The 26,445-nt window shown below is 42.8% G+C and overlaps 1 protein-coding gene and 1 pseudogene across 1 annotated transcript; both read right to left on the bottom strand.

Moving 5' to 3' along the window:
- Positions 1 to 490: 490 nt before the first annotated feature.
- Positions 491 to 20,969, bottom strand: LOC146370807 (ornithine transcarbamylase, mitochondrial-like). Its single transcript, XM_084908768.1, has 10 exons — positions 20,594 to 20,969; positions 20,371 to 20,509; positions 20,199 to 20,280; positions 7,071 to 7,158; positions 6,722 to 6,875; positions 6,521 to 6,643; positions 6,296 to 6,349; positions 6,045 to 6,194; positions 1,517 to 1,654; positions 491 to 1,405 (listed from the first exon to the last, which is right to left on the bottom strand). The coding sequence occupies exons 1-10, from the start codon at positions 20,674 to 20,676 to the stop codon at positions 1,346 to 1,348; spliced, it is 1,071 nt and encodes a 356-aa protein (XP_084764894.1). The 5' UTR covers positions 20,677 to 20,969; the 3' UTR covers positions 491 to 1,345.
- Positions 20,970 to 22,970: 2,001 nt separating this feature from the next.
- LOC146370808 (uncharacterized) lies at positions 22,971 to 26,234 on the bottom strand (annotated as a pseudogene).
- Positions 26,235 to 26,445: the final 211 nt, after the last annotated feature.

Consider the following 26,445-nt stretch of genomic DNA (forward strand, 5'->3'; position numbering starts at 1 on the left):
AAAAGCAAAACAGCTTCAGCCAGGATTGACAACCTTCAGTCTGTGTTTGATGCATTTATCCTCCCCCTGCTCCACAGACAGTGGGCTGCTGTACACGTTTGAAAACTTCATCAACCAGTTCAGCCCGACACTCTGCACACGTTTTCTTCAGTACGCTGTTCAGTCAGTAAGTGAAGGTGATGTGAAGGGCTTTAAAAGTAATCTTCATAATCAGTCAACTCCCTCCAAAAAGGCCATAAAATGTATGAGGTTCCACAGCTTGTAACAGAAAGCCTACTACAGCAGGATGTATCCACAGCACCATCAGTGATCGATAACAGAATATTCTTCACCAATCACAGCAGGAAGAGCAGCTGAAGCTGTGCTCACAGCCAGCACCTGGATACATGGCCTTCTGTCATGAACTGGCTGTGTGAAGCAGGCAGGAATGGACCTAAATGCAGACTTACGGAGATAAACTGAACTCAAAAAGCAGCTTTATTGCTTAACACCAGAAATACAAATCGCAGGACAGAGGGAGACGCAGACATAAATGCAGAGGAGGGCAAATGAGGGAATACAGCTGAAGGTGATCTCACTAATGAGGCAGGGGGAAACAAAACTGAACATGATGCACACCAGACAGGACACTATCAAAGTAAATCTAGGACAGACTAATTCACACAACATGACCTGGGAAATGAGAGGAAAGAACACTCAGGGACACGAGATGGATTAGGGAAATAACATTTGCTGCAGGTGTTTGTGGTCCATTGCAGTGATGTAGCTGGTCAATGAGCTCTCCAAAGTGCAGCCATAAAAGCTGCTGAGGATCTTGGTCGGCATACCGAATTTCCTTAGCCTCCTCAGGAAATACAGTCACTGCTGAGCCTTCTTGACCAGCTTAAAAGTAATTGGACAATTGACTGAAGTGGTTTCAAGTGAGGCCCTTGGTCACAAAATACATTTTATTAAACAGTATCTCAGTATCATTGGTGTATTGGTGCAAATTCCAGATATGCACTAAACATTTACAAAATCAGTGAACAGTTGTTGGGAGTATTTTATTTATGGATTAACCTCTAGTTCTTCATCTTCACTGAAGTTTTATGGCAGCTGTGGTGACACATCACACAAGAGTGAAATAAGAACTGTGAGCAATAAGCGAGTCCTGGGAATTTCTGGGTTCTCTAACCTTGCCATGCACTTTCACACACAGACCTACTACACATAAACAGAAGCACACCACAGCCCCACGCTCCCACATGGCAGCTCTATCCTAAAGTTAAAATAAAATATGACAGCATTGCAACAGTCTTCTTTGAAGTCATCCCATGCCACAGAAAAGCTTAGTCCCATGCTGATGTTAAAACTTCAGCATGGGGATCTGTGGTGTGTAGTCGGTCAGAAGAGAAACAATGAGGCCCTGAAAGACAGAAGACAGTTGTGATGGTCAGTTTAAAGAAAATTAAACTGGAGTTAAAAGGGGATTAAAACAAACTCAAACAGCACATTATGTGTTAACATTTCAGCCCACCATGATGGTCCATTTTCGATTCTCTGCCTCCGAAAAGACGAGAGAGCGGGATGAGTAGAACACCTGATCATCCACCTCCTCCATTTTCCGAGGGAGACAGTGCAGGAAGGTCCAGTCTGACTTGGCCACACTTCCTGTCTGCAACAGAAGGGCATCAAACCACGGATAAGTGTTATCGTCCATGGAGTGTAAGGATTTTCAGGGATGTGACTTAACTAGTTCAGTGAAAGGAAGGAAATTCTTTCTTAACATGAAAGTATCTAGCTGTGTATTACCCAGAAAACACGGAGTGGTGCCAACCTTCTGTTTCTCTCAGCGATCGCTGGAACCTGTCGGTGCCTGGATGGCATGTTCCAGCCCTGAATACCCTGCTCTCCTCGTCCCCGCTGGTGTTGTTTGAATCTGCGTAACCCGTGGCCTATGTGTCGGGCTTCTAGGACGGCTAGCGACGTGGATCCGCCGCTTACTGCCAGGATTGGCCTGGTAAATGCTAGGTCCCTATCGAACAAAACTTTTATCCTGAAGGATTTCTTCACATCACGAGGACTGGATTTTCTGTGTGTGTGTGCGAGACGTGGCTGAGTGCCGGTGAGATCAGCATGTTCTCAGAACTTATACCTGACGATTGCTGCTATGTTAATTCCCTGCATATGTTGGGCCGAGGAGGAGGAATGGCTACAATTTTTAAGTCATTTTAATTGTAAACGGCTATCAACCCCGTCATTCACCAGCTTTGAACTGGCTGTGTTTGAGCTGGGCTGCTGTCACACAGTGTTGTGTGCGGTAGTTTATCGGCCTCCAAAATACAATAAGGACTTTGGGAATGACTTTGCTGACTTCTTGGCTGAATACATGCCAAAATATGATCGTGTTCTTATTGTTGGGGATTTTAATATTCATGTGTGTTATCCTGACATGCCCATGGCAAAGGGCTTTTTAAATCTTATTGATTCTTTTAATCTGGTGCGATGTGTGACCGGTCCCGCACATGAATGTGATCTTGTTTCATCTCATGGATTTTCTGTTTTTAACATAGTTTTGTGATGCCGTGTTTTCTGACCACAGTCAAAATTCTTGAAAAGATAGTTCACAGCCAATTTATGACCTTCCTGGAAAAGCAAAATGTTTTAGAGTTTTTCCAGTCTGGTTTTAAAACCTTTCATAGCAGCGAATCAGTCCTTTTAAAAGTTTTTAATGACATATTTTTAGCTACTGACGCTGGTGACGGTGTTGTTCTTGTGCTTTTAGATTGTAACAGCTGCGTTTGATACAGTGGATCATGCCATTTTACTCTCGTTTGGAGCACTGGGTGGGCATTAGGGGCACAGCATTGGAGTGGTTCAGGTCCTACTTGGCAGGGCGAACTTTTTGTGCCAGTCTCTGTGACCATGTGTGGTCCTCCACTCCTCTCTTGTGTGGTGTCCCACAGAGCTCAGTTCTAGGCTCCCTTCTCTTTTCTTTGTATCTGATCCCTCTTGGTTCTATACTGAGAAAACACAGCATTTCATTCCACTTTTATGCTGAGGACTGTCAGATTTATGTCCCTCTAAAGAAAAAAAGCAGATATTCCATACAGCCATTACTTCACTATCTTGATGACATTAAGGCTTGGATGTCTCTTAATCAGTGTTGGGACTAACGAGTTATTAAGTAACGCGTTACAGTAACTACGTTATTATTGTGGTAACGAGCACGGTAACTAGTTATTATGCCAAAACCGGGAATGCGTTACTCGTTACTGGGATTTAGATAGGCTCGTTATTCGTTACTTCGTGTGGTGGCTATCGCGGAGTTTCCACAGATTCAATAACATTAGCAAGTAGTGGAGGCAGCAGGTGGATGAAGGAAAAAGGAGGCAAGAGGAGAGACCTGAAGCGGCCGCTGGTCCGAGAGTGTCAGGTGAACTGAACTTCAGGTAAGAAGTTATAACCTGCAGTCCATCTGGGTCAGATATGAACCAAGTTTAGGTGGAGTTTATTTTCGTTATGCTGACTTTTTCGTACTGCGTGCTAGCTAGCATGACGGAGTTTCTATACAGCCGGGTGGGTGATATGTTACTGATGTTGAACTTTATTTTGTTCATAAGGTTAATTATTAGAGTTGCCAACCGTCCCGTAAAAAACGGAATCGTCTCGTATTCAGAGAAAATATCATGCGTTTCGTATTGAGGTGAAAAGGAACAGTTTGTCCCGGACTTCAGCTACAATGAAAAAGACACAAAGCTGGAGTTATTCTGTGTTTATGCTGCACAGCTGCCTCTTCTTCTCTCATCCTCTCCCCCTCCCTCTCCTGTTTCTACTTCAATCATGAAACTGATCAATGATCAGCTGATCGGCTTTTCTCTCTTGTTTATTTATCGCCCACTTTGCGCCAGAAAGAGGAAACCAGCGGATGTCGCGCTAAACAACAGCAGCACTTTTAAGCTTGATCAGCTGTTGTTAGAATTTATTTAATATTAATTTCTAGTATCAGCTGATGTTTGCTGGAGCCACAGCTGTAAAGCTGCTGGTCATGATATCGGTTTGAATATGGAAACCAGGAGATGTCCTTACTGAATCATCAGAGCTGTGATGGAGAAACAGGTTTACCTTTTAGTTAACATGAATGAGTTGAAGGGAAGTTATGAACTGTTTCTGAGAGACAAATAACACCAGGATCCTTTTCTAAGTAGCTGACAGCTGGTAACTGTGCAGGGGTGGGTCTAGCAAGGTGTTGCCAGGGGTCCATGTAGGGCATTAAAAGGGAAAGGGGGGCACAAGGAAATACTTTCTTATTCTCATTTAAAATGTCTCACTTTTAAAAAATAATTATCTGAGTCTTGCAACAAACAATTGATAGATTGATACATATATACCATCAGAACAGTGTACATCACTGTCACAACAGTGTTTGTTTTCATTCAAAGGCTTTATGATTTTTCCTATAATGGTGGGCCGGTCTCTAGTCAAAATGCCCGGGACGATTTTTTTGTCCCAGTCCAGCCCTGTATGCAGCTCATCTGCAGTCTGGTGTTACCTACATCTTCCTATTCAGAAGGCAGAATTTCCGAGTTCTGAGTACAATCGAAAGCACCACGACTGTAGTTTTTGTGTTGGATGTAAAAAGCAGGCTAGGATAGAATCAGGTGTGGGATTTCTCTCGTGGAAATGTGCACATTATTTTTTCCTTTCTATTGGTGGGTGGCACAGTGCACTTGTGGCAAGTAAGCAAGCTAGAAGACTGGCAATCTTGCTGGGTATCCAGTTACGGAAGCAACACATTAACAAGAGAATTCTGAGTAAAACCAAAGTTACTTTCCCTAGTAACTAGTTACTCTGAAAGTAACGAGTAACTGAAGTAACTAGTAATGTAACTAAGTTACTAATTTAAAGTAACTTACCCAACACTGCTCTTAATGTTTTAAAATTCAATGACAAAAAGACTGAGGTGATGGTTTTTGGTAGCCCCACTGAGACCCCCAATGTGTATTTAGATACCTTGGCCCAGTATGTTAAGCAAACTGTCACAAACCTGGGGGTCAAAGTGGATTGAACTGAAAGTTGACAGTCGGATTAAGGCAAAATCAAGCTTCTTTCAGCTCAGGCAGCTGGCTAAAATAAAGCCAATTCTTTCACGGCACACTTTGAGACAGTTATCCACACTTTTGTTAACACTCAGCTGGATTACTGTAATGCACTTTATATAGGGATCAGTGCATCATACATTACTCATCTACAGAGGGTGCAAAATGCCACAGCTCGTATTTTAACTGGCCCTCGAAAGTTTCAGCCCATTTCCCCTGTTTTAGCTTCACTTCACTGGCTGTCAATTCCTTTTAGGATTCATTTTTAAATTCTTTTATTTGCTTTTAAAGCCCTCCATGGCCTAGCCCCACTTTATCTCTCTGAGCTGCTGCAGCCTTATACACCCACCCGCTCTCTCAGGTCAGCTGATCAGCTGCTCTTGAATGTACCCAGGACTGAGCGTAAACTTGGAGGAGATCGAGTTTTGCTGTAGCAGCTCTGTGGAAATGTGGAACGATCTCCCTTTAGAGATTAGATGGCTTCTTCTCAACCTGTTTTTAAATCACTCCTAAAATCCAACCTCTATACCCTGGCCTTTGACACCACGTGAGATGCTTGTTTTAGTTGTAGTTTTATTTTAGTTGATTTTAGTTGTTTCTATGTGGTTTTATCTTATCTTTTATTATAGGGCTGTTTTAATTTTTTATGTATTATGTGTTTTATTTATTTATTTTGGCTGTTTTCTTTTATTCTATAAACTATATATAAACTTATTTTCTATACAGCACTTTGGTCCTGTGCTGGGTATTTTTTCATAAATAACATTTGATTGAATTGGATTGCTTCTTTGTAGTTCTGATGTGTGCATCGGTGTAATCGGTATACCAGGAAATCGTGCATTGACAAAAGTTCCCCTTTGCTTGGAATGCAAAGGCAATGCAAATGCAAAATGCAATTAAATGTGTTACTGCACTTATAAAAAGGTGGAGAGTAATTATTTGGCTGAAAGTAATGCTGTTCTTTACCTGCATCGAGACCTGGAAACCATGGAAGTCTTTGAGCCTCTTTTTCTTCTCCTCTTCCTCTCCTAAGCCGGCCCAGGTGTCAGTGACCAAAACATTGCTGTCATGGGCAGCTTCCATGGGGTCAGAGGTCAGAATGAACTGGGTACCATGCTGAGACAGGATGTAATATTTTTTTATTAAAATTAACCATGGCAGAATACTTAATACTAGAAGACATTAATGGCAAATTTTAGACACAAATGGGACCTCACCTGTTTGGCAAGCCTGTGTGCCTCTTCAGTAACGCTCTTGTCTGGCTCGTACCCCTGAACACAAAGATATGACTTTATCTTACTGACACAAGAAGTGCGCAGATAAGAAGCTCAAGGCTGACTGCCTGCCTGCCTTTAACCTCAATCTACACAAAAACACATAAGATACAAAGACCAGAGTAACAAAGAGATCACATGCATCCAATAGTGCAATAAGAAACCAACCTTCGGTGTAGCAACCTTAAGATGAACTCCGAGTTTGGCTGCAGTCATCATGAAGGAGTGGAGGACCATGTTGCCATTTCCAAACCAGCTCACCGTTAGACCATTAAGGGATCCGTAATGCTCCTGGATTTAAAGAAAAAAGGTACTGCATGGTTATCAACTAGTGCATTAAAATTGCAGAATACCACAGGGTAAGAGTACCTGTAAGGTGAGGAAGTCAGCCAGAATCTGGATTGGGTGATACAGATCTGACAGTCCGTTAATGATGGGGATTGAAGCCTCCCTATCTAGCTCCTCCAGCATCGAGTGCTTGTAAACACGAGCCAAGACAACATCACAGAATCCAGAGAGAACCCTGTTGTGAAAGATCAGACATGCACAAGGACTTTGTGGTTTATATACTGAGCCAGGAGGGAAATCTGGTTGAGAAAAACTGTTCTTCTTCTTCTTCAGTAATTATGGACAGCAATGACAATCATGAGCAGACTGCTATAGAAAAGGTTAAAGCTTGCAGCTGCTTTTATTTTCCTGAGATAAACCAACAGCTCACCTGGCTGTATCTGTGCAGCTCTCATTCACTCCCAGGTGGATGTCCCGTGAGGTAAGGAAGCAGGGGTGTCCACCCAGCAGAGCAAATCCTGGAGTTACAAGATTAAGGTACTTTTAGTTTCCCTAAAAGTCAACTAGTGCTTTAAAAAGTGTACTTAAAGTAAATGTGCAGGCAGGAATATATAAAGGAGTGCACACTAAGGGGAGTGTGGGGGTGGTGGAGAGGGGAAATGAAGAGTGCTGATCAGTGTTTTGGTGGGGGTTTGTACTGAAAGTCACCTTTCAGCAGTTCTTTTGTGACTACATTAACAATGGCATTAGCCGGGCTCCTGCACAAGGATAGTGTTTTTTAATTTATGTAATTATTGGCTTAATGACTAAAATGAATAAAGCTACACTAGCATGTTTTCATCAGTGAAATAAAGCAAGCATTCATTCATGCATGTCATCTATGTAAACAAAGACTGACTTTGGCCTGATGTGACAAGACCGTATTACTCACTGTAGGGTGTAACTGTATGGATCTATGCCAATATTAAATCTAGAATGATTCAGTTAATACATATAAATAATAAAAAAGCTGACTAAGAAATAAATGGCTACAAAGCAAATATTGGGATGTATAATTGAAAGAGTAATTATGGAAAAATGTCAAAAAAAATTAAAAAAATAAAACAAGTAGAAATTTCAGGTTATTATTAGAGATGGCACGATACCACTTTTTTATGTCCGATACCGATACCGATATCATAAATTTGGATATCTGCCGATACCGATATGAATCCGATATAGTGTATTTTTTAATCAATAAAACGTTTTTTTAATATCTTGCTGCATTTTGTATAAGTTTACACTCAAGTTTAAATAAATAACAACACTAAAGCTATTCTGTTATACCTGTATGTAAAAAATACACTGCGCCCAAAATATTTCATAGTTCAGCAAAACCAACCAATCTAATAAACTTAAACCTACTCCATCCTCCCTATTCTGGTATTTTAAAGAGTACTTAGCAGAAATATTAAGCAACCTAACTAATAGGGTTGCAAACTCCCAGCAAAAAAAAATAGGGAACCACCCTCCACCTCATGATGCTTAATCGATGTAATCAAATTTAATTTGATGCAGGGGGAAAAATGCACAGAAATAAATTATTTTTCAAGAATAATTAAATAGATTCAACATCTTTCTTCAACAGAATTGCAGACTGCACAGATGGTATCTTCCCAAAGGAAAAAGTAGTATAGCTTACTAGGGTATATTAGACTTAACGGTTACTATATACAGTAATGGACTACTATATATTTTACATCAGATTAAAACTTTGGGTGTAAGATTCAGATAATTATTTATTAAAAGCTAGACATTTTAAATGAGAATAAGAAAGAAAAGTATGTCTTTGTGCCCCCTTTTCCCTGTTCATGCCCTATCGGTCCCCCTGGCTAAACTTTGCTAGATCCGCCCCTGCACAGTTACCAGCTACGTAGAAAAAGATCCTGGTGTAGAAAGTAATATTAAATAAATTCTAACAACAGCTTATCAAGCTTAATAGTGCTGCTGTTGTTCAACCGCTGGTTTCCTCTTTCTGGTGAGAAGTGGGCCAAAAACTAAGAAGAGAGACGGACTCGCGACAGAAAAGCCGATCAGCTGATCATTAAGCAGTTTCACGATTGAAGTAGCAGCAGGAGAGAGAGAGAGAGAGAGAGAAGCAGTCGCTCCATATATCCGTTGTTAAGCTTAACGCTAAAATGCTTTACAAACATTCAGAGATGAACTTACACACTTGCTTTACTTCTCTCTGGGATAACTTCCTCGGAGATGAAATGCTGGTTTGGTAGCGAAGCTACAAATACACACAGCCGCTCTATCACGTGATGCATACTGCTGCTACGTGCTAGGTTATGAGCCGAGTTACGCCGTGTAGCAAGTTTTGTGAGGTGCTTTTTTGATATTTAATGGATCGGATTACATTTTTTATTTCTCGCCGATATCCGATCCAGTAATTTGGGTCAGTATCGGACCGATACCGATACGTAATATCGGATCGGTCCATCTCTAGTTATTATCAAAAAAAATTGTAAGTTAGTAAGTTCACATCTTCACATAGCTAACTAAAAAGCTCAAAATTGAACGAAATAACTTGAACATTTTTGATTAAGGATAAAAAATTCCAACTTTCATTACAGTCGTCATGAATATTTGATAGTAGTATTTTATGTAGTTTATATGTATAATCCACAGGTTAAAACAGTTGTTTGGCTTAAAATTGTCTAATTTTTTCCAGGTTCCAGGTTCCTGGAAAAATGGAACACGAGTTTTAAAGACAAGGTAGCCAGGGAAGCCAGAGACCTTAAAGAGACTTGTCTTCTAAAAAGATTGCTGAAATCGGCCTTGAACAAAGGAATGGATTATGCTGATGAGCCAGGTAGTGTCCCAAGGTAACACTTTATTAGTGTAGTGATTTTAGTTTTCATTTTTAAAAGTTATTTAAAAAGCAGTAGTGTGCATAATGTGTGTATGGATCACTTCTTTTCTGCTCATACCCTCAACCAGACATGGCTTCTCTTCTTGTTTTGCTGCATCTTCTCACGCCACAACCAGCTGGAAGGAAACGTCCTAAGAAGATGAGTGTTGGATCCAGTTCCACATACTGTGGTTCATGGAACACCTTTTCTTAACCTAAGGGGCTTATAAAGTTATGCTTTTTATTGTGTTTCAGTCCTACCAGAGCCTTGAGGATCACCTCATGAATAATGAAGGAAACCCCCAGCCATATCTCCTGGCCACAGGGACTTCAAAAGCACAGGTTTTCAGTTTCTACATTGTCTTGGATCGGAAGCTTCTTCCATGTCAGTCATGCACATCACTGCGTGCATTTGATGAGCTGTTCAAGTGTCACTTCGTTGACGTGTGAAATATGAAGACACTCTGTCCAGCCTGTACACATTTTTGCAGACCTCTGTGTACAATATTGATGTAGGCACAACAGCGGAAATTCATTCATCTCATCTCATCTCATACCAGAAGATGATTTGCACTGGCATTTGTTGCTTCTGTTGTTGCACATTCTAAACATCGTTTTCCCAATCTCTATCACTGAAGGAATGACTGTGTATTTAAAGCACCTGATTATTGTACACCATAGACTCTTTAGACAACTATACCCATCAAGCAACTTAATTCCAAAACATCATTTCATGGTCCATTCGAAAGATTGGTCCTCTCATTCATATCTGGACCATGAGATTTGAAGCCAAACACAAATTTTTCAAAGACTGTATTAAGAACCTTAAGAATTCGACTGCATCACTTGCAAGGAAACATCAATTTGCATTAGCTTATCATTGGGAATGTATGAGTTTAAAAGGAGTTGAGTCTGGTCCAGCTAAAACGTGTTTGAAGAATACTCAGAAATTATATCTCCATATCTTCATGTTGATTTAGACCACTGTCAAACTCACACACTGGGTAATGTGTATTGGTGTTGAATATATTGTTGGGCTTTTTGTTTGCACAGGTGTAACATGGTAGACTAATGTGCCTGGATTAATTCATCTCCATATTATTGTGTGAAGCTGCACTGGGTTGGGAGTGGTTGTGTGTGTCACATTTACGGTGAGCCAATGGCTATAATGGAGTTGGACTAATTAGAGGCAGGTGTAATTGATTGCACTGATACATTGGTCTACTTATAGCCCACACTACAAACACTGCTGTGTTAGTTTGTCTCTCTGTGCAGGTATGTAATGTGATGAAACCTGATCTGTTTGGGATGGATGGGTTGTGTGCTGTGAATTATATAGTGAAGGTGTTATTTTGTCTCTCTGCATAGGCCAGTGCCTATTATATGCCACAGCCTAAAGGCAGCTGAGTTGCAGAGGCCGGAGTGACCACTGGCTATCTATTTACAGGGTGGTAGGTCTCATAGGACAACTGCTAACCCTGTTTAAGTTAATGTGTGGAGTTCAACTGGCTTTGTTCTCCTTAAATTGCTGGCTGTCTGAGTGGTGTCCCAGAAACGATGTGGGCTTCATAGATAATTGGCAAACCTTCTGGAGGAAACCTGGTCTTGTTAGGAGAGACGGCATCCATCCCACTTTGGATGGAGCAGCTCTCATTTCTAGAAATATGGACAAATTTATTAAACCCCCCAAAATATGACTATCCAGAGTTGGGACCAGGAAGCAGAGTTGCAGTCTTACACGCCTCTCTGCAGCTTCTCTCCTCCTGCTACCCCCCCAAAAACCCATCTCCATAGAGACTGTGTCAGCTTCCAAAAAGACAAAAAACAAACTAAAAACCAGCAACAAACAACTTAAACATAAACAATCAAAAAGAAAGAACAGTACAGTATCCACATCTGAACCAAAGAGTAAAACAGTGAAATGTGGATTATTAAATATTAGGTCTCTCTCCTCCAAGTCTCTGTTAGTACATGACTTAATAATTGATCAACAAATTGATTTACTCTGCCTTACAGAAACCTGGTTGCAGCAGGATGATTATGTTAGTTTAAATGAATCAACACCCCCGAGTCATTCTAACTACCAGAAACCTCGAAGCACAGGCCGAGGGGGCGGTGTGGCAGCAATTTTTCACACCAGCCTATTAATTAATGAAAGACCAAGACAGACTTTTAATTCATTTGAAAGCCTGATGCTTAACATTGTCCACCCCAGCTGTGAAACTCAGAAACCAGTCTTACTTGTTACCATCTATCGTCCACCTGGGCCTTACACAGAGTTTCTGTCTGATTTCTCAGACTTTATATCTAATTTAGTTCTGAGCTCAAATAAAATAATTATTGTGGGTGATTTTAACATCCATGTAGATGCTAAAAATGACAGCCTCAACATGGCATTTAGTCTGTTATTAGACTCAATTGGCTTCTCTCAAAATGTAAAAGAACCCACCCACCACTTTAATCACACTCTAGATCTTGTTTTAACATATGGCATAGAAACTGAACATTTAACAGTGTTTCCTGAAAACCCTCTCCTGTCTGATCATTTCCTGATAACATTTACATTTACAATAATTGATTACACAGCGGTGGAGAGTAGATTTTATCAAAGTAGATGTCTTTCTGAAAGCGCTGTAACTAAGTTTAAGAATATAATCCACCCACTGTTATCATCTTCAATGCCCTGTACCAACACAGAGCAGAGCAGCTATCTGAACGCTACCCCAACAGAGGTTGATTATCTTGTTAATAATTTCACCTCCTCACTACGTACGACTCTGGATACTGTAGCTCCAGTGAAAACTAAGGTCTCTAATCAGAAGTACCTGACTCCGTGGTATAATTCTCAAACACGTACCCTAAAGCAGATGACTCGTAATCTGGAGAGGAAATGGCGTGTCACAAATTTAGAGGATCATCATTTAGCCTGGAGAAATAGTTTGCTGCTTTATAAGAAAGCCCTCCGCAAAGCCAGAACATCTTACTATTCATCACTGATTGAAGAAAATAAGAACAACCCCAGGTTTCTCTTCAGCACTGTAGCCAGGCTGACAAAGAGTCAGAGCTCTGTTGAGCCAACCATCCCTTTAACGTTAACTAGTAATGACTTCATGAACTTCTTCACAAATAAAATTTTTATCATTAGAGAAAAGATTACCAGTAATCATCCCACAGATGTAATATTATCTACAGCTACTCTTAGTACCATTGATGTTAAGTTAGACTCTTTTTCTCCAATTGAGCTTTCTCAGTTAACTTCAATAATTACTTCCTCCAAACCATCAACGTGTCTTTTAGACCCCATTCCTACAAAACTGCTCAAAGAAGTCCTGCCATTGATTAATTCTTCGATCTTAAATATGATCAACCTATCTCTAATGGTCGGCTATGTACCACAGGCCTTCAAGCTGGCTGTGGTTAAACCTTTACTCAAAAAGCCATCTCTAGACCCAGCAGTCTTAGGTAATTATAGGCCAATCTCCAACCTTCCTTTCATATCAAAAATCCTTGAAAGAGTAGTTGTCAAACAGCTAACAGATCATCTGCAGAGGAATGGTTTATTTGAAGAGTTTCAGTCAGGTTTCAGAGCTCATCACAGCACAGAAACAGCTTTAGTGAAGGTTACAAATGATCTTCTTATGGCCTCTGACAGTGGACTCATCTCTGTGCTTGTCCTGCTAGACCTCAGTGCAGCGTTCGATACTGTCGACCATAATATCCTATTACAGCGATTAGAACATGCTGTAGGTATTACAGGTACTGCACTGCAGTGGTTTGTATCATATCTATCTAATAGACTCCAATTTGTGCATGTAAATGGAGAGTCCTCTTCACACACTGAGGTTAATTATGGAGTTCCACAGGGTTCAGTGCTAGGACCAATTCTGTTTACATTATACATGCTTCCCTTAGGCAGCATCATTAGAAGACATAGCATACATTTTCACTGCTATGCAGATGACACCCAGCTCTATCTGTCCATGAAGCCAGATAACACACACCAATTAGTTAAACTGCAGGAATGTCTTAAAGACATAAAGACCTGGATGGCCGCTAACTTTCTGCTTCTTAATTCAGATAAAACTGAGGTTATTGTACTCGGCCCTGAAAATCTTAGAAATATGGTATCTAACCAGATTCTTACTCTGGATGGCATTACCTTGGCCTCCAGTAACGCTGTGAGGAACCTTGGAGTCATTTTTGACCAGGACATGTCCTTCAACGCACATATTAAACAAATATGTAAGACTGCTTTCTTCCATTTGCGCAACATCTCTAAAATTAGAAATATCCTGTCTCAGAGTGACGCTGAAAAACTAGTTCATGCATTTATTACTTCCAGGCTGGACTACTGTAATTCATTATTATTAGGATGTCCAAAAAACTCACTGAAAAGCCTTCAGCTAATCCAAAATGCTGCAGCAAGAGTACTGACAGGGACTAGAAGGAGAGAGCATATTTCTCCTGTTTTGGCTTCCCTTCATTGGCTTCCTGTTAAATCCAGAATTGAATTCAAAATCCTGCTCCTCACATACAAGGTCTTAAATAATCAGGCCCCATCTTATCTTAATGACCTTGTAGTACCATATCACCCTATTAGAGCACTTCGCTCTCGCTCTGCAGGCCTACTTGTTGTTCCTAGAGTATTTAAAAGTAGAATGGGAGGCAGAGCCTTCAGTTTTCAGGCCCCTCTTCTGTGGAACCAGCTTCCAGTTTGGATTCGGGAGACAGAAACTATCTCTACTTTTAAGATTAGGCTTAAAACTTTCCTTTTTGCTAAAGCATATAGTTAGGGCTGGACCAGGTGACCCTGAATCCTCCCTTAGTTATGCTGCAATAGACGTAGGCTGCCGGGGGATTCCCAAGATGCATTGAGTTTTTCCTTTCCAGTCACCTTTCTCACTCACTATGTATTAATAGACCTCTCTGCATTGAATCATATCTGTTATTAACCTCTGTCTCTCTTCCACAGCATGTCTTTATCCTGTCTTCCTTCTCTCACCCCAACCGGTCGCAGCAGATGGCCCCGCCCCTCCCTGAGCCTGGTTCTGCCGGAGGTTTCTTCCTGTTAAAAGGGAGTTTTTCCTTCCCACTGTCGCCAAAGTGCTTGCTCATAGGGGGTCATATGATTGTTGGGTTTTTCTCTGTATCTATGAAGCGCCTTGAGGCGACTTTTGTTGTGATTTGGCGCTATATAAATAAAATTGAATTGAATTGAATTTGTGGCATAGCTGGCTCCGGCCTTGGACTGCGTGTTTTTACTTGGTTGACAAATGGGACACTGGACTGTTTAATCTGTTACCTTTTGATTATTGTGTTAATAAATTACCTTTTAGAATTTTATTAACTGTCATCGTTTTACCCACGGCTGAGACGGTTGGTCAGACCTAGAATCTTTGTGTGTGTTACACAGGCACTTATGAAAACATGTCAGTTTTCAGCAAGATAGCTTTGATCATTTTGCATGATGGTAAAGCTGTTTTTGTTATGGTTGAGCATGAAACATGTTTCCGTGATCATTTTCATGCTTTTCAAGTAAACGAAACCATTCCTAAGATGATACTGGCCCTAGAAAGGGAGAAATTAAGACATTTCAAATGTTTTGATGCCCAAATGTCATATGGGTGTGATTCACAATTTCATGTTGTGTCAGAGAGTTGTATTATTTAATTTGTTGGCTTAATGGAGACTTAGAGTCTTCCTCATGTTAACACTGCATTACAAGTGCTTTCTTTGAGCTTTCTTTAAATTACAAGTTTTTTCTTTAATTCTGTTAGGCCTATATGATCACACAATGTCTCAACTGTTTAGCTGCCATTATAATAGCTGTTTTAATGGTGAATGTTACACTATTACAGTGCCGTTACACAGAATGTGTGTTAGTCCATGCAGCATTCAATTTTTAATGTTATTTTTGATACATAAAATTCATACATTCATAATAATCAGTATGGTGTTTTTGTAGTATTTTATACCGAAAACCTTTTTTTCATTTGAGTAACACTATAAAATATCAAAATGTTAATATCAAAATGAACTCTAGTTATGAATCAAATTTTACTCTGTGGTAGTAAAAATGTAACTCCATGAGAGTTTAGTTTTAACTCCTAAAAAGAGTTGAATAGTTACTGTCACTCTGCACTCGAGGTTATTCAGTGGTCACCAGTGTTGGGAAGGTTACTTTTAAAATGTATTCCATTACAGAATACATGCCCCAAAATGTATTTTGTACCGTGTTACGTTACTCAATGAGAGTAACGTATTCTGAATACTTTGGATTACTTAATATATTATCATGCTGTTTACAACTACATGAATGTGATTTATTACTATTACTGAAGGTCCGCGGCTCATAGCCGAAAACTAGCTTTACTTTGTTGTCTGGGTCAGGTTTGCTAGCGAGAGACAGAGAAAGGCTGCTCCAGTGGAACTTATTGTTTCGGAGGAAAACAGGAACACAGTGTACAATTGAGTCTTAATAGCTTACTTACAACTGGGCTCATCAGGCACTCTTCTTGGCTGCAGTGGTTATTATTATATTAACATGCTTCTAGCTCCCGTTTCTGCTCAGTGACAGCTCGTACTTTTCCTATATTTCCTATAAATACGCCGCCCTCAAGGAGCTGCTTCTTCGGCGCTATGCCCTCTCCGACGCTGAACGAGCCGAAAAGCTCCTCAACCTGTCAGGCTTGGGTGGCGGTACCGCGCTCGAGCTCATGGAGAACATGCTATCGTTGCTCGGGCCGGATGACGGTGGTTTCCTCTTTGCCCACCTCTTCCTCCGCCAACTACCGGCTGCCGTGAGAGCTGTCCTCGCAAACTCCCCGGTTCTGCGTGCGAAGGATTATCGCTCCCTGGCTGAAGAAGCGGATCGCATTCTCCTGGCTCGCCGCACTTTCGACGTTCACGCCCTGGCTACGGACTCGCCGGTGGCACCTTCCACGCCTCCACCTGCCTCCCCCGGAGCATCCGCCCCCTTGCTGACGGCAGGGATTGCTACACGCCGGCACCGCGGAAAGAGTATCTGTTTCTACCATCAGCGTTTTGGCGACAGAGCGCGTCGCTGCCTGCCGCCTTGCGCTTTCACGGCCCAGGGAAACGGACCCGCCAGCGCGCCGTAGCAGCCGCGACCGCTGGCAATACAGAAAGGCTGCTCTTCATAGAGGACTCGCGCTCCGGGAGACGTTTTCTCGTGGACTCCGGCTCCCAGAAGAGCCTCCTTCCCCCTACCGCTGCCGACGGACTAGCAGCAAACTGTGGGCCGCAGCTCATTGCAGCTAATGGCTCTCCCATCAAAACGTTTGGGGAAAGGTTGGTGACTGTTTGTTTTCATGGCCGGGATTTCCAGTGGAACTTTGTTGTTGCCGCTAGCTCTGTACCTATTTTAGGTGCTGATTTCCTGTGTGCTCATGGACTGCTTGTCGATGTTGCTAACAGACGTTTAATCGATGCTCTCTCGTTTTCTTTGCTACCCTGTTTTACTCGGGCCGCCGAGCCCCTGATTCGGGCTAATGTAGTGACCTCCGGGGATGCTTTTCAGCGTTTGCTTTTAGAGTTTCCATCGCTGTCTGTCCCTAATTTCTCTAGCACGGTAACGAAGCATGGGGTTGAGCATTATATTCCCACGGTTGGGCCCCTGGTGTTTGCGCGCGCGCACGCGAAACTGTCCGTCGCTCGGGAAGAGTTTGCAGCCATGGAGCGCCTTGGCATTGTACAGCGTTCGAACAGTGCATGGGCCTCTCCGCTTCACATGGTGCCCAAATCGGACGGTCGGTGGCGGCCATGCGGAGATTTCCGCCGTTTAAATAATGCCACGGAGAATGACCGTTATCCCATCCCCCACATTCAGGATTTTTCTGCCAATCTCGCCGGAACGTAGATTTTTTCTAAAATTGACTTGGTGCGGAGGTATCACCAAGTTCCCGTGCGCGCCGAAGACGTTCCTAAAACCGCTGTCATTACCCCCTTCGGCTTGTTCGAGTTTTTGCGCATGCCGTTTGGCCTGAAAGGTGCCGCCCAGACCTTTCAGCGGCTGATGGACTCCGTTTTGCGTGGGCTGCCGTTCGTTTTTGTTTATCTGGACGATATATTGGTGGCCAGCTGCTCAGCGAGCCAGCACGAGTCCCATCTGCGCCAGGTTTTCCAGCGTTTGGCAGCGCACGGCCTGATCATCAACCCTTCCAAGTGCCAGTTTGAGTTGCCTGTTCTGGATTTCCTCGGGCACCGCATTTCCGCTGAAGGTGTGGTTCCGTTGCCCGACAGAGTCCAGGCCGTTTCGGCTTTTCCGCGTCCCACGTCGGTTAAAGCGTTGCAGGAGTTCTTGGGGATGATAAATTTTTACAACCGCTTTCTCCCCAGAGCTGCCCACCTGCTACAGCCACTCTATGCTGCCTTAAAAGGTAAAACGGCCAAAGATCCGGTTGACTGGCTGCCGGAACGCGTCCATGCGTTTTCCGCAGCCAAGTCTGCGCTGGCTGATGCCGCCCTGCTGGCCCACCCGCTTCCGTCGGCAGAGATCGCGTTGACCACCGACGCGGCAGTGGGTGGGGTGTTGGAACAGCGGGTTTCAGGTCTCTGGCAACCGCTCGCCTTTTTCAGTCGTGTGCTCCGGGATGCTGAACGCAAGCACAGTGTTTTTGACAGGGAGTTGCTGGCCCTGCACCTCGCGACACGACATTTTCGTTTTTTCCTCGAGGGTCGCAACTTTACTGCGTACGTTGACCACAAACCTTTGACGTTTGCGATGTCCAAGGTCTCTGACCCATGGAGCGCATGCCAGCAGCGCCAGTTGGCGGCCGTTTCAGAGTTTACCACAGACATTCAGCATGTGGCTGGTAAGTCCAATCACGTCGCTGACTGTCTCTCACGTGTGTTGGTTTCTCCGGTGTATGTCGGCGTCGACTACGCTGCCATGGCCGCCGAGCAACGTGCTGACCCGGACGTCCTTGCCCTTCGGTCAACAAAAACGGGCCTCGTGCTGGAGGACACCCCGGTGTGGGACGGCGGTCCGCACCTTCTTTGCGACGTTTCCACCAGCCGCCCCCGCCCGGTGGTTCCCCTTTCGTGGCGTCGTCGTGTTTTTGACTCGGTGAATGCCCTCTCTCATCCCGGCGTCCGGGCCTCGGTCAAGCTGGTCAGCGCCAGGTTTGTTTGGCCGGGCATTCGCAAGGCAGTGAAAGAATGGGCGGTGGTTTGTATCCCATGCCAACACTCGAAAATCCACCGGCACACACAGGCACCCCTCGAACCTTTCCGTGTCCCGGGTAGGCGTTTCGATCACGTTCATGTGGACCTGGTTGGTCCCCTGCCGCAGTCACAGGGTTTCACGCACCTTTTGACTGTGGTGGACCGCACGACCAGGTGGCCGGAGGCGGTACCCCTGGCGTCCACGACAGCGGTGACTGTGGCCAGGGCATTTTTGTCAACGTGGGTTTCACGTTTCGGTCCCCCTGCTGACATTACCTCGGACAGGGGCCCCCAGTTTGTTTCTGAGCTTTGGTCTGCTATGGCTGACGGCCTGGGGGTCAAGGTCCACCGCACCACAGCATACCACCCGCAAGCTAATGGGATGTGCGAACGGTTTCACCGGTCACTTAAGGCCGCGCTCCGGGCTTCCTTAACAAGTGGCGACTGGGTCGACCGTCTTCCGTGGGTTTTGCTGGGATTGCGTAGCGCGGTTAAAGAAGACCTCGGGGTTTCCCTGGCTGAACTGGTCCTCGGCCAGCCTCTCCGGGTCCCCGGGGAATTCTTACCTGAGAGCCCTCCCCCATGTTTCGATACCTCTTTGTTGCCTTTTCGCCCCCCAAGAGACTCATTTCCTGTTCCTGGTCCTGTGCACCACTGCCTGCCTGACACTTTTGTTCCGGGTTCGTTGGACTCTGCTCGTTTCGTTTTCATCAGGCACGATGCCCATAGGACTCCGCTGCGTCCACCATATGACGGGCCATACAGGGTTCTTAAACCAGGCGACAAACATTTCATTTTGGACTTTGGCGGTCGGCAGGAGGTTGTCTCTGTTGACAGACTTAAGCCTGCACATGTTATGCAGGAGGATCAGGTGGTCCCGGCCCAGGCCCCTCGCCGCGGCTGCCCACCTGCCACCGGGCTGATGGATTCTGTTTTTTCCCCCAGGAGCGACCCAAAATCAACGGAGTCCGAGTCGTCTGCAGCTTTTTCTGACCGCCAGTGCCAGCCTCGCTCCCGGGCTGGGTTGCCCTCTGTCAGTTCCCCACCCCCCCGGTTCAGCCGTTCCGGCCGTTTGCTTAAGCCCCGGGTCCTGGACTAGTTCTGCTGGGTGTTCGGGGGGGGGCATGTGTGGTGGACCACTAGAGGGCTCCACTCACACCCAGTGTATAGGAAGTGTGTTCCTGTGTTTTGTGGCGCGATATGACAGTTGATGTTGGAGACGAATAAAGAAGGAGTGAGAACTGAGAGCTTTGTGTCATTGATGCTTACCTCCACAATACCACCTTTTTAAACGGCAACTGTAACGGAATACAGTTACTCATATTTTGTATTTTAAATACGTAACGGCGGTACATGTATTCCGTTACTCCCCAACACTGGTGGTCACACATGTATACTCAAATGTAGTTAATCTGAACTCCCAGAGAGTTTATTCCAAAGACCAGAATTTGCTGTGTGCTTACATAGAAAAACTGACACCTGTTTCTGTCGACATTCTTGTTCTGGTGCTCCTCTTCTCAAATATCATTGCAATCGACTTTCCTTGTAGAAGAGGCAAATACTGAAAAAGAAATGACTCTTAATTACACATCCAGAGACCACAGAGTACACCAACTATAAGTACTGAAGTTTTGCAATTAAAGTTAAATACCTGTTTTTCGTGCTTGATCCGATGCTTGAGGTCTCCGGAGACCCACAGCAGCTTCTTGATTTCATCTGAGCTGAAATCCTTCAGAGTCAGACAGCTGCGACCTTTTAAATTCACCGAGCCGAGGCAGGCGGCTCCGGCGCTGGAAAAGCAACAAATATATTTTATCTTTTATCACCCGCACCCTACTTTCACAGCTCTTCTTCCACATTTGGATTTATCTTACCCAAACGCTCGTGCTGAACAGCTGTGCAGAGATTTGAAATATCTGGAAAGCGGGCTTTTTACAGAAAACAGCCTCAGAGACATGGTGGCTCATGGTAAGTCCAGCGGGAGTGCAATGCTATGTGGATATTTCATCAGAAAGAGGAACCCTCGGCAAAAACTGTTTTTCCCATCTATGAGAGCGCGCAAAGGAGGAGGAGCCACTTGCCCAGCTTCGTTTCTCCACTTGTCACTGATCTGCAGTCGTTGCAATAAAGCGTAAAAGCTGGAAAACAGACTCGATTTGTGAATGCATTTTAATACTAACTTCGTGACATTGTAATGTGCCGTGCGGAAGTCTATTTACCTTAAACTGTACACTGAAATAACCTGCTGGGAATAGTTTGTCCAGACAAACTATTTGATACTATAATACTGTAAAACCAGACATGATCATGTTAAAACATCGCTCTCCAGTTAATTTACCCTGGGTTTAAACTTCTGTAGTGCACATTAGTGATGCTATCATGAAGGAGTTTATTAGCAAAACAAATCAGAGTATAACCAATAACCACAGTAACTTTGGAAAGGATTTCTTTGGACATGGAGTGTCCTCACTCATTTTCAATCCGATTCTTGTACTATCTTCAGAATAATGTTTATCGCTTTCTTAAGCCACTTTAACAGTAACGTATGAATCATGTGAGCATAAAAAAGGTACCTATCTAACAGATGAAGCAGTGTTGACGATTTCAAAAGAGCTATTAGCCCAAAATTTTGCACATCTCAGCATGGAGTGCAGTGTGTACAAAAAAAAAAAAAAAAGAAAGAAAAAAAAGAAAAGAAAAGGAGGAAACCAGACAAGCAGAGACCAAAAAAGTGGCAAGCCTAATAAACTATCTACAGGGTGGGCCATTTATATCGATACACCGTAATAAAATGGGAATGGTTAGTGATATTAAAGTCCTGTTTGTGGCACATTAGTATATGTGAGGGGGCAAACTCCTTAAGATGGGTGGTGACCATGGTGGCCATTTAGAAGTCGGCCATCTTGGATACAACTTTTGTTTTTTGTTTTTTTTGTTTTTTTCCATAGGAAGAGGGCCATGTGACACATCAAACTTATTGGTAATGTCACAAGAAAAGCAATGGTGTGCTTGGTTTCAACGTAACTTTATTCTTTCATGAGTTATTTACAAGTTTCTGACCACTTATAGAATGTGTTCAATGTGCTGCCCATTGTGTTGGATTGTCAATGCAACCCTCTTCTCCCACTCTTCACACACTGATAGTAACACTGCAGGAGAAATGCCAGCACAGGCATCCAGTATCCATAGTTTCAGGTGCTGCACATCTCGTATCTTCACACCATAGACAATTGCCTTCAGATGACCCCCAAAGACAAAAGTCTAAGGGGGTCAGATCGGGAGACCTTGGGGGCCATTCAACTGGCCCACGACGACCAATCCACTTTCCAGGAAACTGTTCATCTAGGAATGCTCGGACCTGGCACCCATAATGTGGTGGTGCACCATCTTGCTGGAAAAACTCAGGGAACGTGCCAGCTTCAGTGCATAAAGAGGGAAACACATCATCATGTAGCAATTTCAAATATCCAGTGGCAGTGAAGAATGGACCCACTATCGTTGTATCCCATATACCACACCAAACCATCACTTTTGTTGGTCCAACAGTCTTGGAGGGATCCATCCAATGTGGGTTAGGGTCAGACCAATAGCGGTGGTTTTGTTTGTTAACTTCACCATTCACATAAAAGTTTGCCTCATCACTGAACAAAATCTTCTGCGTGAACTGAGGGTCCTGTTCCAATTTTTGTTTTGCCCATTCTGCAAATTCTGTGCGCCGATCTGGGTCATCCTCGTTGAGATGCTGCAGTAGCTGGAGTTTGTAAGGGTGCCATTTGTGAGTAGCTAATATCCGCCAAAGGGATGTTCGACTAATGCCACTCTCCAGTGACATGCGGCGAGTGCTACGCTGTGGGTTCTTGTTGAATGAAGCTAGGACAGCCACTGATGTTTCTTCATTAGTGATAGTTTTCTTGCATCCACATTTTGGCAAATCCAACACTGAACCAGTTTCACGAAACTTAGCAAGCAGTTTGCTAACTGTAGCATGGGAGATGGGTGGTCTCGTAGGGTGTCTTGCATTGAAATCTGCTGCAATGACCCGGTTACTGCGTTCACCAGATATCAACGCAATTTCGATCCACTCCTCACGTGTTAACCTCTTCGACATGTCAATGGCTGTGAACAAAGAGAAACTTGTAAATAACTCATGAAAGAATAAAGTTAACACTTTCAATTCATTCACTTATCATTTGGACATGGAGTCCTGAAGCCACTGCCAATCCCCCCTGACGCCTTTCCCAAACTGCAGTATCAATTCATTCTTTCTCCATAAGCTGTTATCAAATCTAAATCTGGATGTGGATATGATCCCAGGTACTTAAAAAATACACACAAGATGTTTATAGAGATACCAACCTTGAGTCTTGGAGCTTTTCTCTTCCACATGGCAGTCATTAAAAATGAATCAATGAATGCTGCTTTTGCTGAATTATGGCGGTTGCATGATCCGCACTCACCATGATCGCTAGTTAATAGACTGAATACAAAATTAAAAAATTATTTTACTGTTGTCAAAGAATGTGATGGCTGCCGTTACAGCCACACAGTGGTAATATCAGTGTAGAGGCTTACACACAACACTGCATTCACATTTGTCTTTCTTTAAATATAAGGTTTAATTTACAGGATAATAAATAACTGGCTTTGGTTTAGAATTAATTCACATATCCACATAACACTGCACTCTAAAATAAGTGCGCACATTTTAGTTTACACTGTGATGTATGATTTAATCGTCGTTTTCTGAGTTACCTTAGTGGCAGCTGCTCCAGTCCCTTGATTGAGTAGCCAAGCGGTGGAAAAGGGGTGGCGCGAGCCTTGATGGAAAACTGCAAATTGGCTCATTCCAGAACTCGGGACCATGGGGGGGAATTGGAGTTCATTATGTCAGTTTCAGTTAGGTTTTTTGTGTTATACCCCTTTTAGTGTTTTCTGTGGGCTGATCAGCCACTATTTAAAGTTTCCTCTTTGTCTTGTTTAGTCAGGTCAGTTTGTTTGAGTTATCAGTATTGTTTGTTAACTTTGGGTAGAGTTCTGTTATTTTGTCCTCTTTTATGGGCCCAAGATTTTTTTTTTGTAAGATTTACCCAACTATGTTTTTGGGTTAAATAAAAAACCTTTTTTGGGGACTAACTTGTGCCTGACTTTCTTTCACTGTGCGGTCCATCACAAGGAATAAAACACTGATAGTTACAAAGCTGTCAGTAAAGATCACTGTACCTCACTTTCCAACTCCATGTCCAGACCAATTTGTTGGATATCTCAGTAGAATAATTTGTAACCACATATTTTTGACAGTAGAACGTAAGGATTGTTTTAGCCCAGGCATCCATTATATCTACAAAAAGTAATGAGAAAAAGAGACAAGTCAGCAGAACAAAATGTAAATCAAAATCTAAAATGCATAATTTCTTATGTGGTTATCTGACAAATGTTGTGTTTCAGGGTAAATACTTTTAAGATGGTGATAAAATAGGCACATGGTTTTACATTGTATTTTGTAAAGAAATAGAGCACTTAAATTTGCTTTTATTTGGGGGTAAAGTAACACTTACAATGTTCTCATAACAAATTAAAGTCACATTAAAAAAAAAAAAAGAAAAAAAGAAAAGAAATGCTCGTTTTAAAATACTCAGGCTCAAGGCTTGCACCTGTGGCCTTTACTATTATATAACTGTTTCTGGAAAAATATTGTTTCTCCTCCAAAACTAGTATTATTATCTATAGAGTGTAAATTTCTGGGCTTTTAAAGGCAGCATCTTAAAGAGTATTTGATCTTTTGCACTATTGCTGGCAGGCAGTCATCATCATAACAATAATATACTGCTGTCGTGGGCATTCTATGTCACAAAAAGCATATATGACAGCAACTTTTAAGAAAGCAGAAAATGATGAACATACACTACTAGTCAAAATTCTGGACAGACCTTCCCATTCAGTGTTTTTCATGCTTTTCTTGCAGTGACAACCGATTACCTCATGAAGCTCACTGACAGAAGGCTAGAGTGTGCAAAGCAGTGATCAAAGCAAAGGGTGGCTAAATTGAAGAATCTAATATCTAAAAAGTCTATTGGGTTATTTCATACTTTTTTGTTTACTACATCATTTGTGTTAGGGTTAGTGCTCCATGTGTGTCCATTCATAGTTTTGATGCCTCCAGTTCGAATCTACAATGAATCTACAAAATAGTCATGAAAATGAAGAAAACATCAAAATGAAGGTGTGTACAAACTTTTCACTGTTAGTGTACATCAGATGTACATTGTCAATTATGAACATTCTGGTTTACACAACAAAGAAATATGCCCAGTTTTGAAGGACTCACTTATTCATTTGTGTAATGTTACACATGTGACTTACAGCCTTTTACAGGTTTTCTATAATGTTTTGGTCCATGAAGGTTTATTTTTTTTAAAAAAAGCATTAACGTCATATTGAATTTAAAGATTCTTTTAGGAAATATACCTAAAATATCTGGTAAAAAGTGTAAAATATGCTATGCCATGATCTATAGAGCACTGGAACAAATACTGTCCAAAAAAAAGTGCTTTTTAAGCAAATAAAAAATAATTTTATTTATTTACATTTCTCTGCAACAGCCTCAGTGTATCTTTGAGGTGGTGATGCTGGAGGTGGTGCAGGGGTAGCTTGTGGGGCTGTTGCTGGTGCTGCTGTCACTAGCGGAATTGTTTCTTCTACGGTTTGTGCTGTGGATGGAGCTGAGGCTTGTGGGGTTGTAGCTTGTGGATCTGAGTCTGCTGGTGATGTAGCTTTTGGAGCTGTGGTCTGCGAGGCTGGGTCTGCTGCTGTGGTCTGCGAGGCTGGGTCTGCTGCTGTTTGGGATTTGGTTTGTAGAGCTGTAGCGCGTTCTTGTGCTGTAGCAATTGTGGCTGGTTCTGGTGGTGCGTTTTCTTCCTGTGCTGTTGCTCCTGACCCTGGATCTGATACTGTTGTTGCTATACCTTATGGAACTGGAGATAGTTGTGGGGTTTTCACTGGTGGTGATGCAAGTGATGCCATTGGTGCTGTATCCTGTGGAGCTCTAGGAGGTGGTGGTGCTCCCGCCAATGGTGCTGCTGTAGTCTTTGGAGCTAGAGCAGATGCTGGTGCTGCTGCAGCTTGTGGTGCTGCTGGACCTGGTTGTGCTGTTAGTAATGTGGCTGCTGTTTTCTTTAAACCCCAGTCTGGCACTCTTGGCATACTGTCTTTGCTCAACTTTAGTTGGTCTATATTTACTTTTGGAATGATTGTCCCATTGGAATCCTGAAGATCCGCACTTTTACCTTGGATTGCTGTAATGATGTAAGGGCCTAAAAAATTTGTTTCAAGTTTTCCCCCCTTTCCTCTGCTGGTTTCTCATGTTAGCTCTTAAAACTTTGTCACCAACTTTGAAGACAACATCTCTCGTCATCATTTTTATTTTGCCCTTTGTTCTTTCCTGTGCTTTGACCACACTGTCCTCCACCAGTTTCAACAGCTTTTGAATGTCTTGCGAAAGCAATGTCTATTATTACTATAATCTGTGTAAGACACACAGATCATAGATAAAAGAACTGAGAAATAAAGTGAAAATTAACATTAAGTGTCTTTGGTAAGGTTTTAAGACACAATGCGTTTCTGGTACAGCTTCAGTGTATCTTGGGATTGATTGTACATGAAGAAAACTTATTGGGGGATGGAACAATCCATAAAAATATTCAGTGGTGTAGTGCTTTTATGCATGCAT

The sequence above is a fragment of the Perissodus microlepis genome, chromosome 16 (assembly GCF_051167445.1).
Source record: "Perissodus microlepis isolate ML-2025 ecotype Zambia chromosome 16, ASM5116744v1, whole genome shotgun sequence".
Taxonomy (NCBI): domain Eukaryota; kingdom Metazoa; phylum Chordata; class Actinopteri; order Cichliformes; family Cichlidae; genus Perissodus; species Perissodus microlepis.

Excerpts from the sequence above, each read along its gene's own strand:
- LOC146370807 (XM_084908768.1), bottom strand. The coding sequence starts at position 20,676 with ATGTCTCTGAGGCTGTTTTCTGTAAAAAGCCCGCTTTCCAGATATTTC. Across the intron at positions 7,159-20,198 it reads AAGAATGTCGACAGAAACAG|GATTTGCTCTGCTGGGTGGA; the intron begins GTGTCAGTTTTT and ends TTGTAACTCCAG. Across the intron at positions 6,350-6,520 it reads TTAAGGTTGCTACACCGAAG|GGGTACGAGCCAGACAAGAG; the intron begins GTTGGTTTCTTA and ends CTTTGTGTTCAG.